Raw genomic sequence first — 18503 nt, 5'->3', positions numbered from 1 at the left:
ATGACTTGCTTCACCTCAAATTAACGTTGACTTCATGGCGGCAACGTATTTGGCAGAAGGCAGAAAGATCAAAGTATCTCCTCCACCTTCCCTTTCTCCTGTGGTCTTCTCTCCTCTCCCATCAGATCCTCTCTTCTCCAGTTCTTGATCTTTCCCACCTGCCTGGCTTCACCTATCACCTTCCAGCTGGCCTCTTTCCTCTCCCACCTTTTCATTCAGGCATCTCCTCCCCTTTCTTCTTAGTCCTGAAAAGAATGGTCTTGACCTGAAACATTGACTGTTTACGCTTTTCCACAGCTGCTGCCTGACCTACCAAGTTCCTCCAGCATTTTGTGTGTGTTGCAGTGGAAGTGAGACACCTTGTAGTCCCGGGTCACTGGAATAAATGGAGATGGTCTACAATGCAGTTATCCAAACTGAATTGGGTTTCACCAAAGCACAGAAGGCCACATTGTGAATATACCTTAATTAGGGAAATCAGTTCTGGCTTCGTTTCAGCTTGGGTACCTGAAGAAGAAGAGGAAACAGAGCAGGTGTTCCATCTTCCACACCTGTAGGGGAAAGAACTGTGCAAAGAATACTGATTGATAGCAATGGAAGAGTAGGGCAAGGATTCCTAGAAGGAAGAACATAAGATATAGAAGTAGGCCATTCAGCCCATCGAGTCTGCTACACCATTCAATTATGGGCTGATCCAATTCTTCCAGTCATCCCCACTCCCCTTTCTTCACCCCATACCCTTCAATTCAAGAACCTATCTATCTCTGCCTTAAAAACACGCAATGGCTTGGTCTCCACAGCCGTTCGTGGCAACAAATTCCGCAAATTTACCACCCTCTGACTAAAGTGATTTCTCCACATCTCTGTTCTAAATGGACGTCCTTCAATCCTGAAGTCGTTCCGTCCTGTCCTAGAATCCCCCACCATGGGAAATAACTTGGCCATATCTAATCTGTTCAGGCATTTTAACGTTTGGAATGTTTCTATGAGATCCCCCTCATTCTCCTGAACTCCAGAGAATATAGCCCAAGAGCTGCCACACGTTCCTCATATGGTAACCCTTTCATTCCTGGAATCATTCTTGTGAATCTTCTCTGAACCCTCTCCAATGTCAGTATATCCTTTCTACAATAAAGAGGACAAAACTGCACACAATACTCCAAGTGTGGTCTCACAAGTGCCTTATAGAGCCTCAATATCACATCCCTGCTCTTATATTCTATACCTCTAGAAATGAATGCAAACATTGCATTCACCTTCTTCACAACCGACTCAACCTGGAGGTTAACCTTTAGGGTATCTTGCACAAGGACTCCCAAGCCCCTTTGCATTTCTGCATTTTGAATTCTCTTCTCATCTAAATAATAGTCTGCCCATTTATTTCTTCCACCAAAGTGCAGGACCATGCACTTTCCTACATTGTATTTCAGTTGCCACATTTTTGCCAGTTTCCCTAAACTATCTAAGTGTCTCTGCAGGCTCTCTGTTTCCTCAACACTACCTGCTCCTCCACCCATCTTTGTATCATCATAAAATTTAGCCACAAATCCATTAATACCGTGGTCAAAATCATTGACATACATCATAAAAAGCAGTGGTCCAAACACCGACCCCTGTGGAACTCCACTGGTAACTGGCAGCCAGCAAGAATCGGATCCCTTTATTCCCACTCTCTGTTTTCTGTCTACCAGCCAATACTCATCCCATGCTAGTAACTTCCTTGTAATTCCATGGGCTCTTATCTTACTAAGCAGCCTCATGTGCAGCACCTTGTCAAAGGCCTTCTGAAAATCTAAGTACACCAGGTCTACTGTATTTTCTTTGTCTACCCTGATGTGACAGGGAAGGAGATGAAAATGCTGGTTACAGAAGTTATGGAGCTTATGACCCATCAGTTGGGCATGGAGACTTGATGCATGGAATGTGAAGGCAAGAGGAACAGTATCAAAATCAAGATGAAATTCGAATCATATGCAGAAGTACTTACATGTATACAATGAAAAACCTTCTTTACAGCAGCACCACATACACGTAGCATCATATAAGTAACTTTCACAAGAAAACAGCTAAATTATACCGTTTTTAGAAGAAAGAACACTATTAGAACAAAAGACATCGATGTTTGACTGCGACGAGGACGAGGAGGGGGTCGAGAGCAGAAATGCAGGGAATAGAAGGGACACAACTGAGAGCCCTGTCAACTGTAGTACAATATAGAGTAAAAGGACATTATCTCAGACCCGCTGGTGTCTGCTACACTGAAAGCGCAACGCAAACTCCTTGCACACCACACTGTAGTAACATGGTTACACCACCTGGCACCACTCTTGTCCTTTTGTATCAAATACACACTGGAATGGACCGCTTGGCCCACTTGCTCCATATCGGCAGTCCTAATTTTAGACCAATGAACCTTGATCAGCACGTCAAAGATTCACTGGTAAAACTTAATAAAAAATACTCCACTGGATGAAGGGAAAGCTCTAATCCTTCTCTGAAGACACACCGCTCAGCCAAAAACTTGCAGTGGCCGTTGGGAAATGAAGTCTTCATGGCATTTCTTCAAACGCTTTGGTGTCGCTTAGACTGCTGGGAATTGTGGTCCAATAATGACTGGTGACGTTCATTTCTACCACAGCAAGGTGAGGGAAAACTACATTATCCAAGATACATGAGTTCGCGATTTTTTTTTAAGGAGATCCACTTCTAATTATATTAGCAATTGCTTCAAAACGCGAAAATGTATAAAATTTTTGAGCTGTTATCTGTTTGAGACTTAAAAATCTGACGCCAACTAAACTGACATTGGCGGCGGGTTACTTCCGGTACGCTGCATATCCGGGTCGCGGCGCGCTGATGCCCTGCTCTTTGGGTCCTGTCAGCGCTGCTGTTATTTATTTAATGTCGGGATTAACGGCGCGCAGCCCGGCCTGGTCCGCAACTCAGCCCCGGAGCGAGGTCGCTTCTCTCCCCGCCCCGGCTGGGCCCGGTTAGGCGGTGATCGGGGACGATTTTTATTTCATTCATCGGTTAATATTGTGAGGGGGAGGGGTCGTGGGAATGAAGAAATTCTTCGACTCGCGGCGGGAGGCGGCGGGCTCCGGTTCGGGAGGCGGTGGCAGCGGCGGGGGCGGCGGCTCCTGTCCCGGCAGCGGCTTCATCGGCCGCGTCTTCAGCGTGGGCCGGCAGCAGGTCACGGTGGAAGAGGTGGTGGCTGAAGGTGAGGCGGGGGTTGGGGCGGTGGTGTGTAGGGGCGAAGCGGGCGGAGTTTACATCGTTAGCACTGAGCCCCGAGTTCTTGATGCAGTGAGAAACTCTGTGTCTGAGTCCGAGCCGATGGTTCAGTGAGGCTGCCGGATCGTTCCTCCACCGTCACTGACGGTTCATGTCCTCTCCTCACCCCCCATCACTGACAGATCACCCCCGTCACTGACAGATCACCCCCATCACTGACAGATCACCCCCATCACTGACAGATCATCCTCTCTCCTCACCCCCCATCACTGACAGATCACCCCCGTCACTGACAGATCACCCCCATCACTGACAGATCATCCCCTCTCCTCACCCCCCATCACTGACAGATCACCCCCGTCACTGACAGATCACCCCCATCACTGACAGATCATCCCCTTTCCTCACCCCCATCACTGACAGATCACCCCCATCACTGACAGATCATCCCCTCTCCTCACCCTCATCACTGACAGATCATTCCCATCACTGACAGATCACCCCCGTCACTGACAGATCACCCCCATCACTGACAGATCATCCCCCGTCACTGACAGATCATCCTCTCTCCTCACCCCCCATCACTGACAGATCACCCCCGTCACTGACAGATCACCCCCATCACTGACAGATCATCCCCTCTCCTCACCCCCCATCACTGACAGATCACCCCCGTCACTGACAGATCATCCCCTCTCCTCACCCCCATCACTGACAGTTCATCCCCGTCACTGACAGATCACCCCCATCACTGACAGATCATCCCCTCTCCTCACCCTCATCACTGACAGATCATTCCCATCACTGACAGATCACCCCCATCACTGACAGATCATCCCCTCTCCTCACCCCCATCACTAACAGATCATCCCCTCTCCTCACCCTCATTACTGACAGATCATCCCCATCACTGACAGATCACCCCCTCTCCTCACTCCTATCAGTGACTGATCATCCCCATCATTGACAGATCATCCCCTCTCCTCACCCCCATCACTGACAGATCGTCCCCTCTCCTCACCCCCATCAGTGACAGATCATCCCCTCTCCTCACCCTCATAACTGACAGATCATCCCCATCACTGACAGATCACCCCCATCACTGACAGATCATCCCCGCCCCTCGCCACAATATTACAGGCAGATAATGCCCTCTCCTCAACCCCGACACTACTGACTCTCTCACCCTCAATCATCCCCTTTCGTCTATACCCCAATGTCGAAATGATCGTCCTTTCCCCAGCTGCCAGTATCACCAGTAGTCCATCCATCTGTCTGCCACCCAGTATTATTGGCAGGACTCACCCTGTTCTTTATCCATCGATGCTGTTGAGCACCCAACTGCCTAAGAACCCATCATCTGCACTTACAGCATCAGCAGAATCTTCTGTGTTCCAGCCTTGTAGATTCAATGGCCACCTCCAGTCCTCCCCTTCTCCATTGACCATTAACAGTCTGCTCTTCCCGACAGTGGCACGAGCAGCCTCGTCTCAGCTTTCGTTGTCAGCCCCCACTACTGTTAGAAGGCCCCTGAATTCCCTGCCCCTCGCCCAACCCACATTTCCCAGGACAGCTTGAGCACACATCCCTCCTCTTAACATCATCAACTGAACTGCCCATTCCCCTCACCTCTCAAAGGCCAGGGACCAATGACCCTGTCTCCGACGTTATGCCCTCCAGATTATCTGGCTTAGCCAACTGCCAACCAGTCCCTTCCCATGCCCCAAAACACCTGCAATCTACTACTCATACTGATAAACCTTACCGTATCTCCAGTGCCCCTCAGCAGCACCAGCACTGCACGGCATGTTGCAGTGGTCCCTGGCAATACTCCAGCACCATATTCAAGGGCGCATAAATTCAAATAATTGACAATGATGTCAGCAGAGTCAGTCGTGCTGTAGCTGATTATCCTAAGTCTAGTCTAGTGGAGTGGAGTACCAGTTTAAATATCGCAGATCCTGTGATGTAAGAGCCAGAATCCGGGCCAATCTGTAGCTCTACACCTGCTGAGAGTTGACTTGTAACTGCCATCAGTTTTATGCCATGGACCTCGACCATTCTCGGAGGAGTCCTTGGACCCACAGGTTGCGAGCCCCCGAATTATGACTAAGCAAGCCTATAGGGATAGACATAAAATCAGAATCGGGTTTAGCATCGCTGGCAGATGTCGTGAAATGTGTTAACTTTACGGCAGCAGTACAATGCTGTACGCGATGCCATAGAAAGAACTGAATTACAGTAAATACGTATACATATTAAGTAGTTAAATAACTAGTGCAAAAACAGGGAAAAAAAGTAGTGAGGTAGTGTTCATGGGTTCATTATCCATTCAGAAATTGGATGGCAGAGGTGAAGAAGCTGTTCCTGAATCATTGAGTGTGTGTCTTCAGGCTTCTGTACCTCCTACCTGATGGTAGCAATGAGAATAAGGCACATATTGGGTGGTGGGGGTCTTTAATGACGGACGCCGCCTTTCTGAGGCACTGCTCCTTGGAGATGCTAGCCTTCTGGTGACAAGCCAATTTTGTGAAAGAGCCTTTGAAAAAAATACCAAATTGAGGCAATTCCGTTGATGTATCTGAAGAAGCCAGCACATCACCTGCCTTAGCGTTGTTACTACAGATCCACCATTACTACTGATCCAGCTGCCCTTTGGATTGTTACTGAGTGTCAGCAAACTAAGTAATACAGGCAAAGTCAGAACTGTGACTAATACTTTTGGAGTCAACAGATCTGCAGCCGTTATTTGCATTTATGATGCATCTGCAATCATCACATGAGTGTTACTGAGATTGTTGGGTCTATTTCTGGTATCCAGTTATAGCTGCTGTCATGTTATTTAAACTTGTCGGATGTACATTTTTGCTGATGTGTCTTCCAGCACACTCCATTAGTACTCTGGATCATCAGAACAATCAGAGTAATATTATTGAAAGGTTCAGAAGACCCCAGTACTTTGCCTGAGATTTGCATTCATTATATTCTGATAGATTGTTTGTACTATTGATAGATCTTTGCCAGTAATATTGCAAATGAATGATACTGCTGATAGACCTGCGGCAAAATTGAGGGCAAACTTATTGGCAGATTTAAAGCAATACTAGTCGTACATTGGTTAAATCTGCAGGGCATTTTGCAACGCTAATGAAATTTCAACATACTTTGTTACACTACTGACAGAAAAATTGTATTTATTGCATTGTATTGTTGAGATTAAATATAATCACTGACGAAACATTAAATTCGCTATTGCTGCTATCTATAGCAGAAAAACATGACATTTGTTACAGTGCTATTTGAAGCTACATCAGACCTGCAGCCAGGATACAAATGCAGACAAACCAATGTTGCAATTGTCCTGTATAGAATGTAAGATATAGCGTCAGGGTTGTGGCTGATCTTTCACCCCATTTTCCTGTCTTAGCTCTATATCCCTGAATGCCTGGAAATCTACCAATCACTGTTTTGAATGCAGTTAGTGACTGAATTTTTTTTTTGGAAAGAATATTCTGAACCCTTATCCTCCTTTTAGTAAAGAGATTTTTCTTCATTTTAGTCCCGAATGTCCTAGATTATTTTGTGACAAGGACCCCCTGGTTTCAGACACCCAACAACGGAAACATTCCTGCCACTTGCCTTGCCAATTTTTGTCTGTTTCAGTAAGGGCACCTCTCATTCTTTCAAACTCCAGGGAGTAGAAGCCTGGCTACTCGTATGTGACACCTGTCAGGTCAGAAATCATTCTGGTGAATGTTAATGTTTTAAAATTTGTTGAGATACAGTGTGGAATAGCGGCTTCTGGTTCTCCAGGCCGTACCGCCCAGCAACCACCGATTTAATCATGGGAGAATTTACAATGACCAATTAACCTACCAACTCATACGCCTTTGGACTGTGGGAGGAAACCAGAGCACCAGAAGAAAACCCACATAGTCACAAGGAGAACGTACAGGCAGTGGCGGGAATTGAACCCGGGTCTCTTGTACCGTTGTGCTAACCAGTACGCTCATTGCACCCTTAAGTAGTTATATCTGTTTTTTTTATAAGAAGATCAAAATTGTTGGTGTAGTGCAATTATTACTATTAATGAAATACAGCACAGTTATAAAAAATCCACTATTTGCATTTTTGAATCCATTTAATTTTAATTGTTTGATGTCAAATTTTAGATTACTCAAGATCCCCAGTGGTGAGCATTGGTAGTGTTTATTGGTGGATTAATCCGGGGGCTTAATATTTTTGACATTTTTTATACCCTGGTAGAAAATAGTAACAGAAACAAATCCAGTTGATTCATCCTAAAATGTCCTGATTTTCACTTGGAGTGCTGAATTTGGTAGGTATCGAGCATTACAAATAGACCTGGAACAGGAAAACTTTAATTTGTATAGCAACAACCTTTGAAAACATTTTGAAATGCTTCATAGCCCTTTCAGCAGTAAAATGACTGGATTACCTACAGCCTTCTCCTCTTCAGCAGGTCCTCTGGCTTAGCGATTTCTCCATTCTGTTGCATTTCTGAAGGTCAGTAGGGGATGTTGTGCCAATTTCTTAAATCTTGGGCAATTATATCACAGCGACCAACTCATATCTTGGTACAGCAGCAGGTGAAAGATGATTTGAGGACAGGGTCCGCTGCACAGACACATTCTGACCATGCACGGTTGCAGGAACTTTTATTTACTTAGAGAGACAGACAGCAACAGGCCCTTCCAGTCCAACGAGCCCGTGCCACCCATTGACACCCATGTGATCAATTAACCAACTAACCCGTATGTCTTTGAGTGTGGGCAGAAACTGGAGCACCTGGAGGAAACCCACGGGGCCACGAGTGGAAAGTACCAATTCCTTTCGGGCGTTGGTGGAATTGACCCCAGGTTGCTGGTACTGTAATAATTTTACGTGAACAGTAGGGTTACTTGCCCACGTTCTTTTCCTTGGTTGCTCTCCATGGCAACCCCCACTCTTATCTCCCACCTTTGTTGCCCTTTCCTTAATGGCTGCACTAAGACCCATCCCCCTCCCTCCCTTAACTAGCTCCTTCTCACTCATCTCCTGCCTCCCTGGCTATTCCCTCCCAATTTTCCTGGTTTTTCTCCCACTCTTCAGACTGATCACTTTCACAGATTGAGGTCAGCCACTGTTCGCTGCCACCCACCCTCTGCAGAGCCTCTGCCTGAATGCTCACCTCAGAGCCCTCACAGCCCTTGACAGAAAACCTCGGAGAATCTTCCGCTGCTTACCCAGGGCTGCCCAATTTTGGCAGATTAAACTGTCTCTGCATTAATGGGTTCTGACACAATTTACCAAGAGTGGGAGGATATTCAAGATTAAGGATTTTTTTTGTCATTCTTCAGTGCATGAAGTAAAGGAGGACAAAACGATTGTTACTCTGGATCTGACGCAGCAACATAGGTGTATAAGATGATGAGAGGCCTTGATTGTGTGGACAGTCAGAGGCTTTTTCCCAGAGCGGAAATGGCCATCACGACAGGGCACAATTTTAAGGTGCTTGGAAATAGGTACAGAGGAGATGTCTGGGGTAAGTTTTTTACACAGAGAGTGGTGAGCGCATGGAATGAGCTGCCGGCAACTGTGGTGCAGCCGGATACGCTTGGGTCTTTTAAGAGACTCCTGGATAGGTCCATGGATCTTAGAAAAATAGAGGGCTATGGGTAACTCTAGGTAATTTCTAAAGTAAGTACATGTTCAGCACAGCATTGTGTGCCGAAGGGCCTGTAGTGTGCTGTAGGTTTTCTATATTTCTAATATAAAAAAATCAAAATAAGCTTAACAAATACTATAATTAAAAGCAAAATAAGCACAATAAATATAATTATGAAAGCAATTGTATAGAACTCAATTAACAGGTAACTGTTGTATACATAGACTGATTGTATATACATTAAGTGACTGTAGGGGATGTGTATGTAGTGGTGATGGAGGGTTGCGTCACCATCAATGTCTCTGTTTTTCTACTCTGCAACTTCTGAAAGTTGTACTGTTCTTTAATTCATGTAGCCTCTGTCTCTCACTTTTCCTCAACTCAAGAAATGTCCCTCAAACAGCAGTGTAACAACCATGTTTCGTTAATAGTGAATTGCTCTGAAATAGTCCAGGGGATATTTGACATCGCCCTGAGAGAGAGCAGACAAAGCCGTAAGTTAACATCTCATTTTGAAATGTTATCAGTACTTATCGTGACAGCCCAGACTTAATGATTATCCTGGTGGGATCTTTAACCTCCTGACCTAGAGGCTGGAGTTTGATCTACTGTGCCTAAACTGATATTTTCCCTCAACCATACAAAACAGGTTAAGTGCACAGTGTTTCTGTGGGTTGAAGGATCTCCTTTCTGTTTTGCTTCTTTAATTCCAAAAAGATATTTTGTAGCTATTGCAAGTTGTTTCTCTATGAAGTGTTACATTGTATTCCTGAACAAACTTGTAATATAATATGATTACTCCATGACCTGAAGCTAATGCTTTTGTGTGGAGACCAGAAACAAGAAGTGAGTCTCTGATTCCAATGGGTTTCTCTTTAGCGTACTAATGTTTTTAGTACTAATTAGTACTAATGTTATTATTAAGGACCCCCATCACCCAGGACATGCCCTCTTCTCATTGTTACTGTCAGGAAGGAGGTACAGAAGCCTGAAGACACACACTCAGCGATTCAGGAACAGCTTCTTCCCTTCTGCCATATGATTTCTAAATGAACATTGAACCCAAGAGCACTACCTCACTTTTTATATTATTTCTGTTTAGCACTACTATTTTTAATTTAACTATTTAAGTTATATATATATATATATTTACTGTAATCCATTTATTAATTTTTTAATATATTTATTGCATATTGCGTGGTACTGCTGCTGCTAAATTAACAAATTTCAGGATATATGCCAGCGATATTAAAGATCATCTTGGGAGCATCTTCTTGGGAGCCCATTGGTATTTGTTTTCAGTTGGAGAATAGGACAGCAGCAATATTTCCTCATAACATATATTCCTTTCCCTAGAAATGTTGTTCTTTTTTTTCTGATTTGGATCAAGAGAGGTATACTGTAATTCACAGAAATCATTAGGCATAGTAGTTTGACAGTGATTATTGATTTTCTTTTCGGGGCCATTTTGAATGTGGAAGTGATTGCAAGTATTCACTGTGAAAAGTTGTGCAATTATCTTTATAGCTTTGCTAAATAGAATGGGATTTTTATTTAGGATAACAGAATCTGTCACTTCCTGATGGTTTTCTGACAGTCAGTGTACAGATCGCAACAGACCAGTCAGGTTAATCGTCACCTCCAGTAACCCTGGCCAGTGAATTAGTCCCTGGTTCTCTGCTTACTTGAATGCTTACTAATTGATTTGATTTCCAGCCAATCACTCCAGTTTGTTCTGATATTCAAGCCTTCATTAAATTGCAAGATTGATTTAATGTGAAAGCACTCAGCAGTTAAGGTTTGTGAATGGAGTGGGATTAGATTCTGTGTTATCAAAGTGTTGCACAGGATATCAAAAAGTTTTGAGGAACCATTGAAAACCATAAAATTTTGTCAATGGTCAATCAATGAAAAAATCAGGATTGACATTACGAATAGAATCAGAATCATGTTTAATATTACCAGCGTTTGTTGTCTTTGTGGCAGCAGTACAATACAATACATAAGAATAGAAAAAAAGTGTGAATTGCAGTAAAAATATATAAAATAGTTGAATTAATTAAGTAGTGCAAAAGTAAAAATAAAAAAATGTAGTGAGGTAGTTTTCATGGGTTCCATGTCCATTCAGAAATCAGATGCTAGAGGGGAAGAAGCTGTTCCTGAATTGTTGAATGTGTGCTTTCAGGCTCCTGTATTTCTTCCCTGATGGTAGCAGTGAGAACGAGACATGACCTGGGTGATGGGGTCCTTAATGAATTTGAAATTGCTCACCCTTTCCACTTCTTTGAGGACTGATGTGTGTTCCCTCATCTTACCCTTTCAGAAGTCCACAGTCATTTCTTAGGTCTTACTGATGTTCAGTGCAAGGTTGTTGCTGTGACACTGCTTGACTAGCAGATATATCTTGCTCCTGTCTGCCCTCTCATTAGAGTATTAATCAGATACTCTAAGTCTGATATTGTATGCCCTTTCATGTTACTTTGGTGACATAACATGTCTATTGATCTATTGGAAAGCCATGAATGCTCAAAGTCAGAAATCTAAACTTTCAGTTGGGTCATTTGGAAACTAATGTTCCAGTATTCTGAGAAAAAGCTTGAAAAATATCTCTAGAGGAGTTTTTGCTCTACATCCATGAATATCTATCTTACTAGGGGACAGCCCAATTTCTTAGAAAGTGTAGCAGCAGCCAAACATAACGCATCCCCCATAGAAGATGGGTGCTAGATTATCTTGTTGGCTTTACTAAGAAGCTGTGCTTCCATCTCTAAGGTGAGCTTAGGGCCTGAGTGCTTAATCTATACAGTACTTATCAAAGTATGTATACATTATATGAGATTTGTCTTCTTGCAGGCAGCCACAAAACAAAGAAACCCCAAAAGAACTCATTAAAAAAAAGACCGCCAAACACTCAATGTACAGGGAGATTTAAAAAAAAGTCAGGCAAACAATAAAAGTAAGCAAACATCCAGAGCTGAACTGTTATAAAAGACACAAAGCCAGGCATCACCGCTGCTGGAGTACATGGAATTCCAGCATTGTAGAATGACTATTTTGTAATTTCACTCCTACTTCCCTCTCCATCACATAGAACAAACACTAAACAATGATCTTACTCTGCCTAATTGCAGCCACTGTTTTACCTGAGTCCCAGATTTCACTGTTACTGTTCAGCTATGTATGTCAGTATCGAGGGTACAGCATTTTGTTCTTTCTTTAGAGGGAGAGCGAAGCTGCTGTCTTAGCAGTAAAAGTATGAGTAGCACTTGTCAGCATTCTGGTCCCTGCTACACTCATCTAGGTGGAGCAAGTCTGGCATGACAACATTCTCAATTGCGATTAGCTATTGCTCAATTGGTTATCGCCACAGAAAGTTTCAGTTGCATTCCAAAGACCTGAGCCTGAAAATTCTGGACAGTACTGCAGCTGGATGTATTGTGTTTTGGATAACGCATTAAATGTGACTCTGTCTGCCCACAAATTTAACGCTTCTATTTTGAGAAGGTTTTGGGGTGCTGTCCCTGTGATGCGATCATTGTTATTTTTCAATCAACATCACTGTAAGCAGCTTGTTGGTGCATTATCTCATTGCTGTTTTTTTGGAGGATGTTGTGTGCAGCTTTGATCTTACACTTCCTTGCATTGCAAAAAAAGTTCACTACAAGAAAATTATCATCAGTAAAGTGCTTTGGGATGTCCTAAGTTCAAGAAAGTAGTTTTATTTTAGAGCAGTAGAGTTTGCTTCTAATCAATTGCCAGATTCCGAAAGGAAATAAGCACTTCAAGTGACCTTTTAGAACCGAGCAGGGCCAATGGGTGTTTGTCTACTGTGTACTGATTGACATCGACTTTCAAACAAAAACCTTCAACTAGCTTGTGGAGATAGGAACATGTGACAACAGAATTTTTAAAAAATTTATTATTTATTGACATATAGTACAGAATAGGCCTTTCCCGTCCCTCGATCCACACCGCCCTGCAACCCCTCGCCTAATCACAGGATAATTTACGATGACCAATTAACTTACTAACTAGTACATCTTTGGAATGTGGGAGGGGACCAGAGCACCCGGGGGATATCCACACAGTCACGGGGAGATCTTCTAAACTCCTTACAGGCAGCAGCAGGAATTGAACCTAGCTCGCTGGTACGGTAAAATGTTGTGCTAACTGATTGAGTAATGCACTACTTGTCTGGACTAGTAACCTTTTTTTCCACTAGTGCTAAGTGAAAATAAGATGAGAATCAGAATCTGGTTTCATATCACTGACACATGTCATGAAATTTGTTATCTTTGGGGCAGTAGTACAATGCAATACATAATAATAGAGGAAAAAACTGTGAATTACAGTAACTATGTATATTAGGTAAATTAAATAAGTAGTGTGAAAATAGTAATAAACTAAACCAGATAATGTTCATGGTTTCAATGTCCATTCAGAAATCGGATGGCAGAGGGGAAAAATCTATTCCAGAATTATTGAATCAATTTGTTTGTCTTATCTTTCTGCATTTAGGGTTATGTTCCACTGATTTTAAGAACTGAATGAACCCTTTTGCTCTTGTACTGTACAGCTTGACACTTAGTAAATAAGTTGCTTTGTCGTTCTATTGAATGATAAAGGTGTGTGAGGAAACAATGGCTCACTAATTACTAGTGGGATAATAGTGGAATGGAGAATGTAACAGATTAAGATACTGTGCAGAATAGGACAAGACAGGATTTATATTATTCTTTTGATAATAATGAGGTGACTGTAAGAGAGTCTTTCCATTAATCAATGTACATCATCCAATTGAGATGTATGTAATGTCTATCACATTGCCTGATGGAGTGATGCATCAAGATTCTAAATTTAACAGTATTGTTTGGCTGAGTAAGTTATTTTGTTCAGATTATGTTCCTTTGGGTGTGTACTGGCAAACAATGCAGTATTTCCAGTTGAAGCATGCAATTGAGCTGAGGCCTTGAATTTGACCACCACCCAATGGGAATGTTTGGTTTCCAGCTGTAACTATTTGAAAGCTTCTGAGGAATACATGCTGTTCCTCTAGAAAAAAAAAATGAAGAAAAATAGGTCAACCAGTTGAGTAACATCAGTAAAATTTTCTCCCTAATTTCATCTAATAGCATCAGCCACTGCTGTACGCTTGTCTGTAGTTACAAACCTGTATTGCATCTCGCTAAAGGCATTAAAATTGGGCTTTCAAAACTGGGTCATGTAGGATGTTTGGTTTTACCTGCTTGGGTGGTCCAGGAACTGATGTGGCAAGGAGCAGAATGCTGACAAATCCTATTCACATTTTAATTGTCAAGCCAGCAGATTCTCTTCCAGAAGGAAAATGCAGAATCTCTGTATTCCCATGCTTAGAGGAATGATCAAAGTGAAAACTACCTAGGATTTGGTCAATGTAAAGCAGAGCAACATTTTTATTAATCATTGTTTTATTTGTAATGGAGAGGAGAAGGGAATTACAGAAGAGCCAGCCAAAAATTCAGTAATTTCCACGCACTAAAAATTGAAGTTTTGAGAGTCCAATTTTAATGCCTTTAGCGAGATGCAATACAGGTTTGTAACTACAGACAAGCGTACAGCAGTGACCAATGCTATTTGATGAAATTAGGGAACAAATTTCACTGGCGTTACTTAACTGGTTCACCTATTTTTCATATTTTCTAAGGGAACAGCATGCATCCCTCAGAAGCCAAACATTCCCAGTTGGGTGGTGGTCAATTTCAAGGCCCTCACAGATCTCAACCCGAAATGTTGACCACCCATTTCCTACCACCAATATTCCTGACCTGCTGAGTTCCTCCAGTATTTTTGTTTCTCTCACTTTCTTTAGTGGCCTTGGATGAAACTGACCAGCATAAAATTGTATAGCTTCTGAATGGTCCTTTTCCAATTACTCTCTGATTCCTGGATTGAATCCCTGTATGGTGATGTCCTGTTTGAGGTTTAGACTAACACCCAGGGATGGAGCAGTTGTGTAGTCGTTCATAACATTGAAAGCCTTCAGTTTAAAGTATTGAGGTTATAATTCTTGTTATAACAAACAAAATGTTCTATTATGCTTTACACTTAAGGGTAACATGGGTGGAGGGGTGGAGATATGTCACTACCAAAGGAGGTGTAAGGTGTTGCTTCCTTCTGCTGGCCTGCAGGTCACCCTTGGGCAAGGTGTAGCACCTGCTCAGCCTCCCCCCCACCCCCCCCCCATCCCATGATCAGGGTCACTTGAAGCCGTGGGAGCAGGTAGTAGATGATCGTATGAGCAGCTGGTGCATGTCACAAGTCCTGTTATTTGACCACTGACGCCGGGCAGACAATCTCTGAAGAGAATTGATAATGTCTGGGCTCACCCATCTTGTAAAGCTACTGCCCAGAAGAAGGCAATAGCAAACCACTTCTGTAGAAATATTTGCCAAGAAGAATCGTGGTCAAAGACTATTATACGACCCTGCACATGATGCTGGGGAATTGAAACTTGTTTCCTTGCTACATCATTGTTACAGCAAAATAACAAACAACTTTATTTACATAACTTATTTCAGTGAGTTGAAATCAGTGTTTTGAGCCTGTCCATGTCTAGGATTTGTTGACATAGGACAGCAGGTAGTAAAATTGCCCAAACACTAAATTCATGATTTCTGTCAAAATGTAAATAAGTGCTTAGAGAATGCCAGCTCTATTACAAGGTATAGTGTCCAAATGATTAAAAACAATTACAGGTATTTATAATGTGTGTTTCTATAATGTGAATTGATTATAAAGCCATTAATGGCAGAGAGAGTGCTATTTGCATTGAATTTTAGTTTAATCACGATCTGGAAAACCTGTTTAAAATTATGCTTTGAAGTCAACTATAGCTTGTTCTACTATAACATGACTTGCTATGTAGTGATGTTTCTTGGAAACGTAACTATTATGTTATAGCAGAACTAGCTGTACTTTGTGTTCCTTGTAATGAAAGAGACTCATTTATGTAGCACCTTGTGTAAGACAGCGAAGTACACAACAATTGTAATGCACCAGATATGATACCCAGGTTGCACAGAGCAAGGATTCATGAAGCTCTAAGTGGCAATGATCAGATGATGTATTTTTGTGATACTAAGGCTATAAATCCCCCACTTTTTCTTTGGATGCAGATTGTTCCATCCATCTGAGAGACGAGCGATATCAACTCTCATCTGAAAAGCCATCTGATGGTGTAGCATTCGTTCACTACTGCATTAGACTTAAGCCTGGATATTTACGCTTTTACTTCTGAAGATAGATAGATAGATAGATAGATACTTTATTCATCCCCATGGGGAAATTCAACTTTTTTTCCAATGTCCCATACACTTGTTGTAGCAAAACTAATTACATACAATACTTAACTCAGTAAAAAAAATATGATATGCATCTAAATCACCGTCTCAAAAAGCATTAATAATAGCTTTTAAAAAGTTCTTAAGTCCTGGCGGTAGAATTGTAAAGCCTAATGGCATTGGGGAGTATTGACCTCTTCATCCTGTCTGAGGAGCATTGCATCGATAGTAACCTGTCACTGAAACTGCTTCTCTGTCTCTGGATGGTGCTATGTAGAGGATGTTCAGAGTTATCCATAATTGACCGTAGCCTACTCAGCGCCCTTCACTCAGCTACCGATGTTAAACTCTCCAGTACTTTGCCCACGACAGAGCCCGCCTTCCTTACCAGCTTATTAAGACGTGAGGCGTCCCTCTTCTTAATGCTTCCTCCCCAACACGCCACCACAAAGAAGAGGGCGCTCTCCACAACTGACCTATAGAACATCTTCAGCATCTCACTACAGACATTGAATGACGCCAACCTTCTTAGGAAGTACATTCGACTCTGTGCCTTCCTGCACAAGGCATCTGTGTTGGCAGTCCAGTCAAGCTTCTCGTCTAACTGTACTCCCAGATACTTGTAGGTCTTAACCTGCTCCACACGTTCTCCATTAATGATCACTGGCTCCATATGGGGCCTAGATCTCCTAAAGTCCACCACCATCTCCTTGGTCTTGGTGATATTGAGACGCAGGTAGTTTGAGTTGCACCATATCACAAAGTCCTGTATCAGTTTCCTATACTCCTCCTCCTGTCCATTCCTGACACACCCCACTATGGCCGTGTCATCAGCGAACTTCTGCACATGGCAGGACTCTGAGTTATATTGGAAGTCTGATGTGTACAGGGTGAACAGGACCGGAGAGAGTACGGTTCCTTGCGGCGCCCCTGTGCTGCTGACCACCGTGTCAGACCTACAGTCTCCCAACCGCACATACTGAGGTCTATCTGTCAAGTAGTCCACTATCCAATCCACCATGTGAGAGTCTACTCCCATCTCCGTTAGTTTGTGCCTTAAGATCTTGGGCTGGATGGTGTTAAAGGCACTAGAGAAGTCAAGGAATGTAATCCTCACAGCACAACTGACCCCCTCTAGGTGAGAGAGTGATTTGTGCAGCAAATACGTGATAGCATCCTCCACTCCCACCTTCTCCTTATATGCAAACTGAAGAGGATCCTGGGCGTGCCTGGTTTGTGGCCTCAGATTCTGTATTATCAGCCGCTCCATGGTCTTCATCACGTGCGACGTCAAGGCAACAGGTCTGAAGTCATTCAACTCCTTTGGTTGTGGTTTCTTCGGTACCGGGACAATACAGGATGTCTTCCACTGTCTGGGTACTCTTCTCTGCTCCAGGCTCATGTTGAAGATGCGCTGTAGTGGTTCTCCCAGCTCAGTAGCACAGGCCCTCAGTAATCGTGGGGAAACTCCATCCGGTCCAGCCGCCTTGCTGGTACAGATCTCGGGATTGAACTCAAAATTTTCTGAGTCATGAGGAGAAAGTGCTCCTTGTTGATGCACTCTTGGCCCAGGAGGTGATTTGATAGAAATTCAGACAGTTCTTTCACTGAGCTCTGCCAAAGTGCATGGAACCGCTCAAGGGAGTCAATACCTCAAAAGAGAGTTTGACCTCAGCAAATTGAACTCCCTGGTTGTCTTTGTGAGCACTATGTTGTTGTTCATGAATTTTCTGCATGACTGCCACTTGCAGATAAAACTGTGAAAATTGGCTCTGGAGTATTCTTTATGCACAGTATGCAATTGTACTGTTTCTGTTCCAAAAATAGAGTGCATGGACATGGTGAGAGCTTGAAGGTTCAGGAGCTGATAATATCAGTTCTGCAGACCTTGAACTGTTTGTGTAGTTGTGGTCCAGGGCCAATGGCTTGAGTATTTTGTTCCTATTGAAAGCATATAGAGTCTGCAGGTTTTTTCCCCACCCAACAGGAGAGTCAAAGAAACCAACAAAACGTTGAACCTTTTTGAAAGCATTGAAACTTCAGTTCACAAATATTTGCTTCATTACAGATGCTACTTGTATCAGCAGATACAGGTTGTACCCCTCATCTGAAAATCCAAAGACCTCTGAAACCTGAAATGTTTTTGGTTGGTGACATGACGTCACAAATGGAAAATTTCTCAAGGCGCTGGGAAGGTTCTCAAGTGATGCGCAGGTCTGTACGCACTACGGACAGTTCTGATAGTGACTTCACGTATGTAATGAACAGAAGTTAATGAAAAA

The 18503-nt window shown here is 43.0% G+C and overlaps 1 protein-coding gene across 12 annotated transcripts in view; it reads left to right on the top strand.

Moving 5' to 3' along the window:
• The first annotated feature begins 2852 nt into the window (after positions 1–2852).
• Positions 2853–18503, top strand: part of LOC140734700 (AP2-associated protein kinase 1-like) — a 132541-nt gene continuing 116890 nt past the window's right edge. For all 12 annotated transcript variants that reach the window (XM_073059057.1, XM_073059087.1, XM_073059079.1 and 9 more), the window contains exon 1: positions 2853–3220. In XM_073059057.1, coding sequence (XP_072915158.1) covers positions 3061–3220 — 160 coding nt within the window. In that variant the 5' untranslated portion in view covers positions 2853–3060. The remainder of the gene's footprint in view (positions 3221–18503) is intronic.

This window comes from Hemitrygon akajei, chromosome 1 (assembly GCF_048418815.1).
Source record: "Hemitrygon akajei chromosome 1, sHemAka1.3, whole genome shotgun sequence".
NCBI lineage: Eukaryota > Metazoa > Chordata > Chondrichthyes > Myliobatiformes > Dasyatidae > Hemitrygon > Hemitrygon akajei.
Note: the sequence above shows the minus strand (reverse complement) of the source record. Positions and strands in the feature narration are given on the sequence as shown.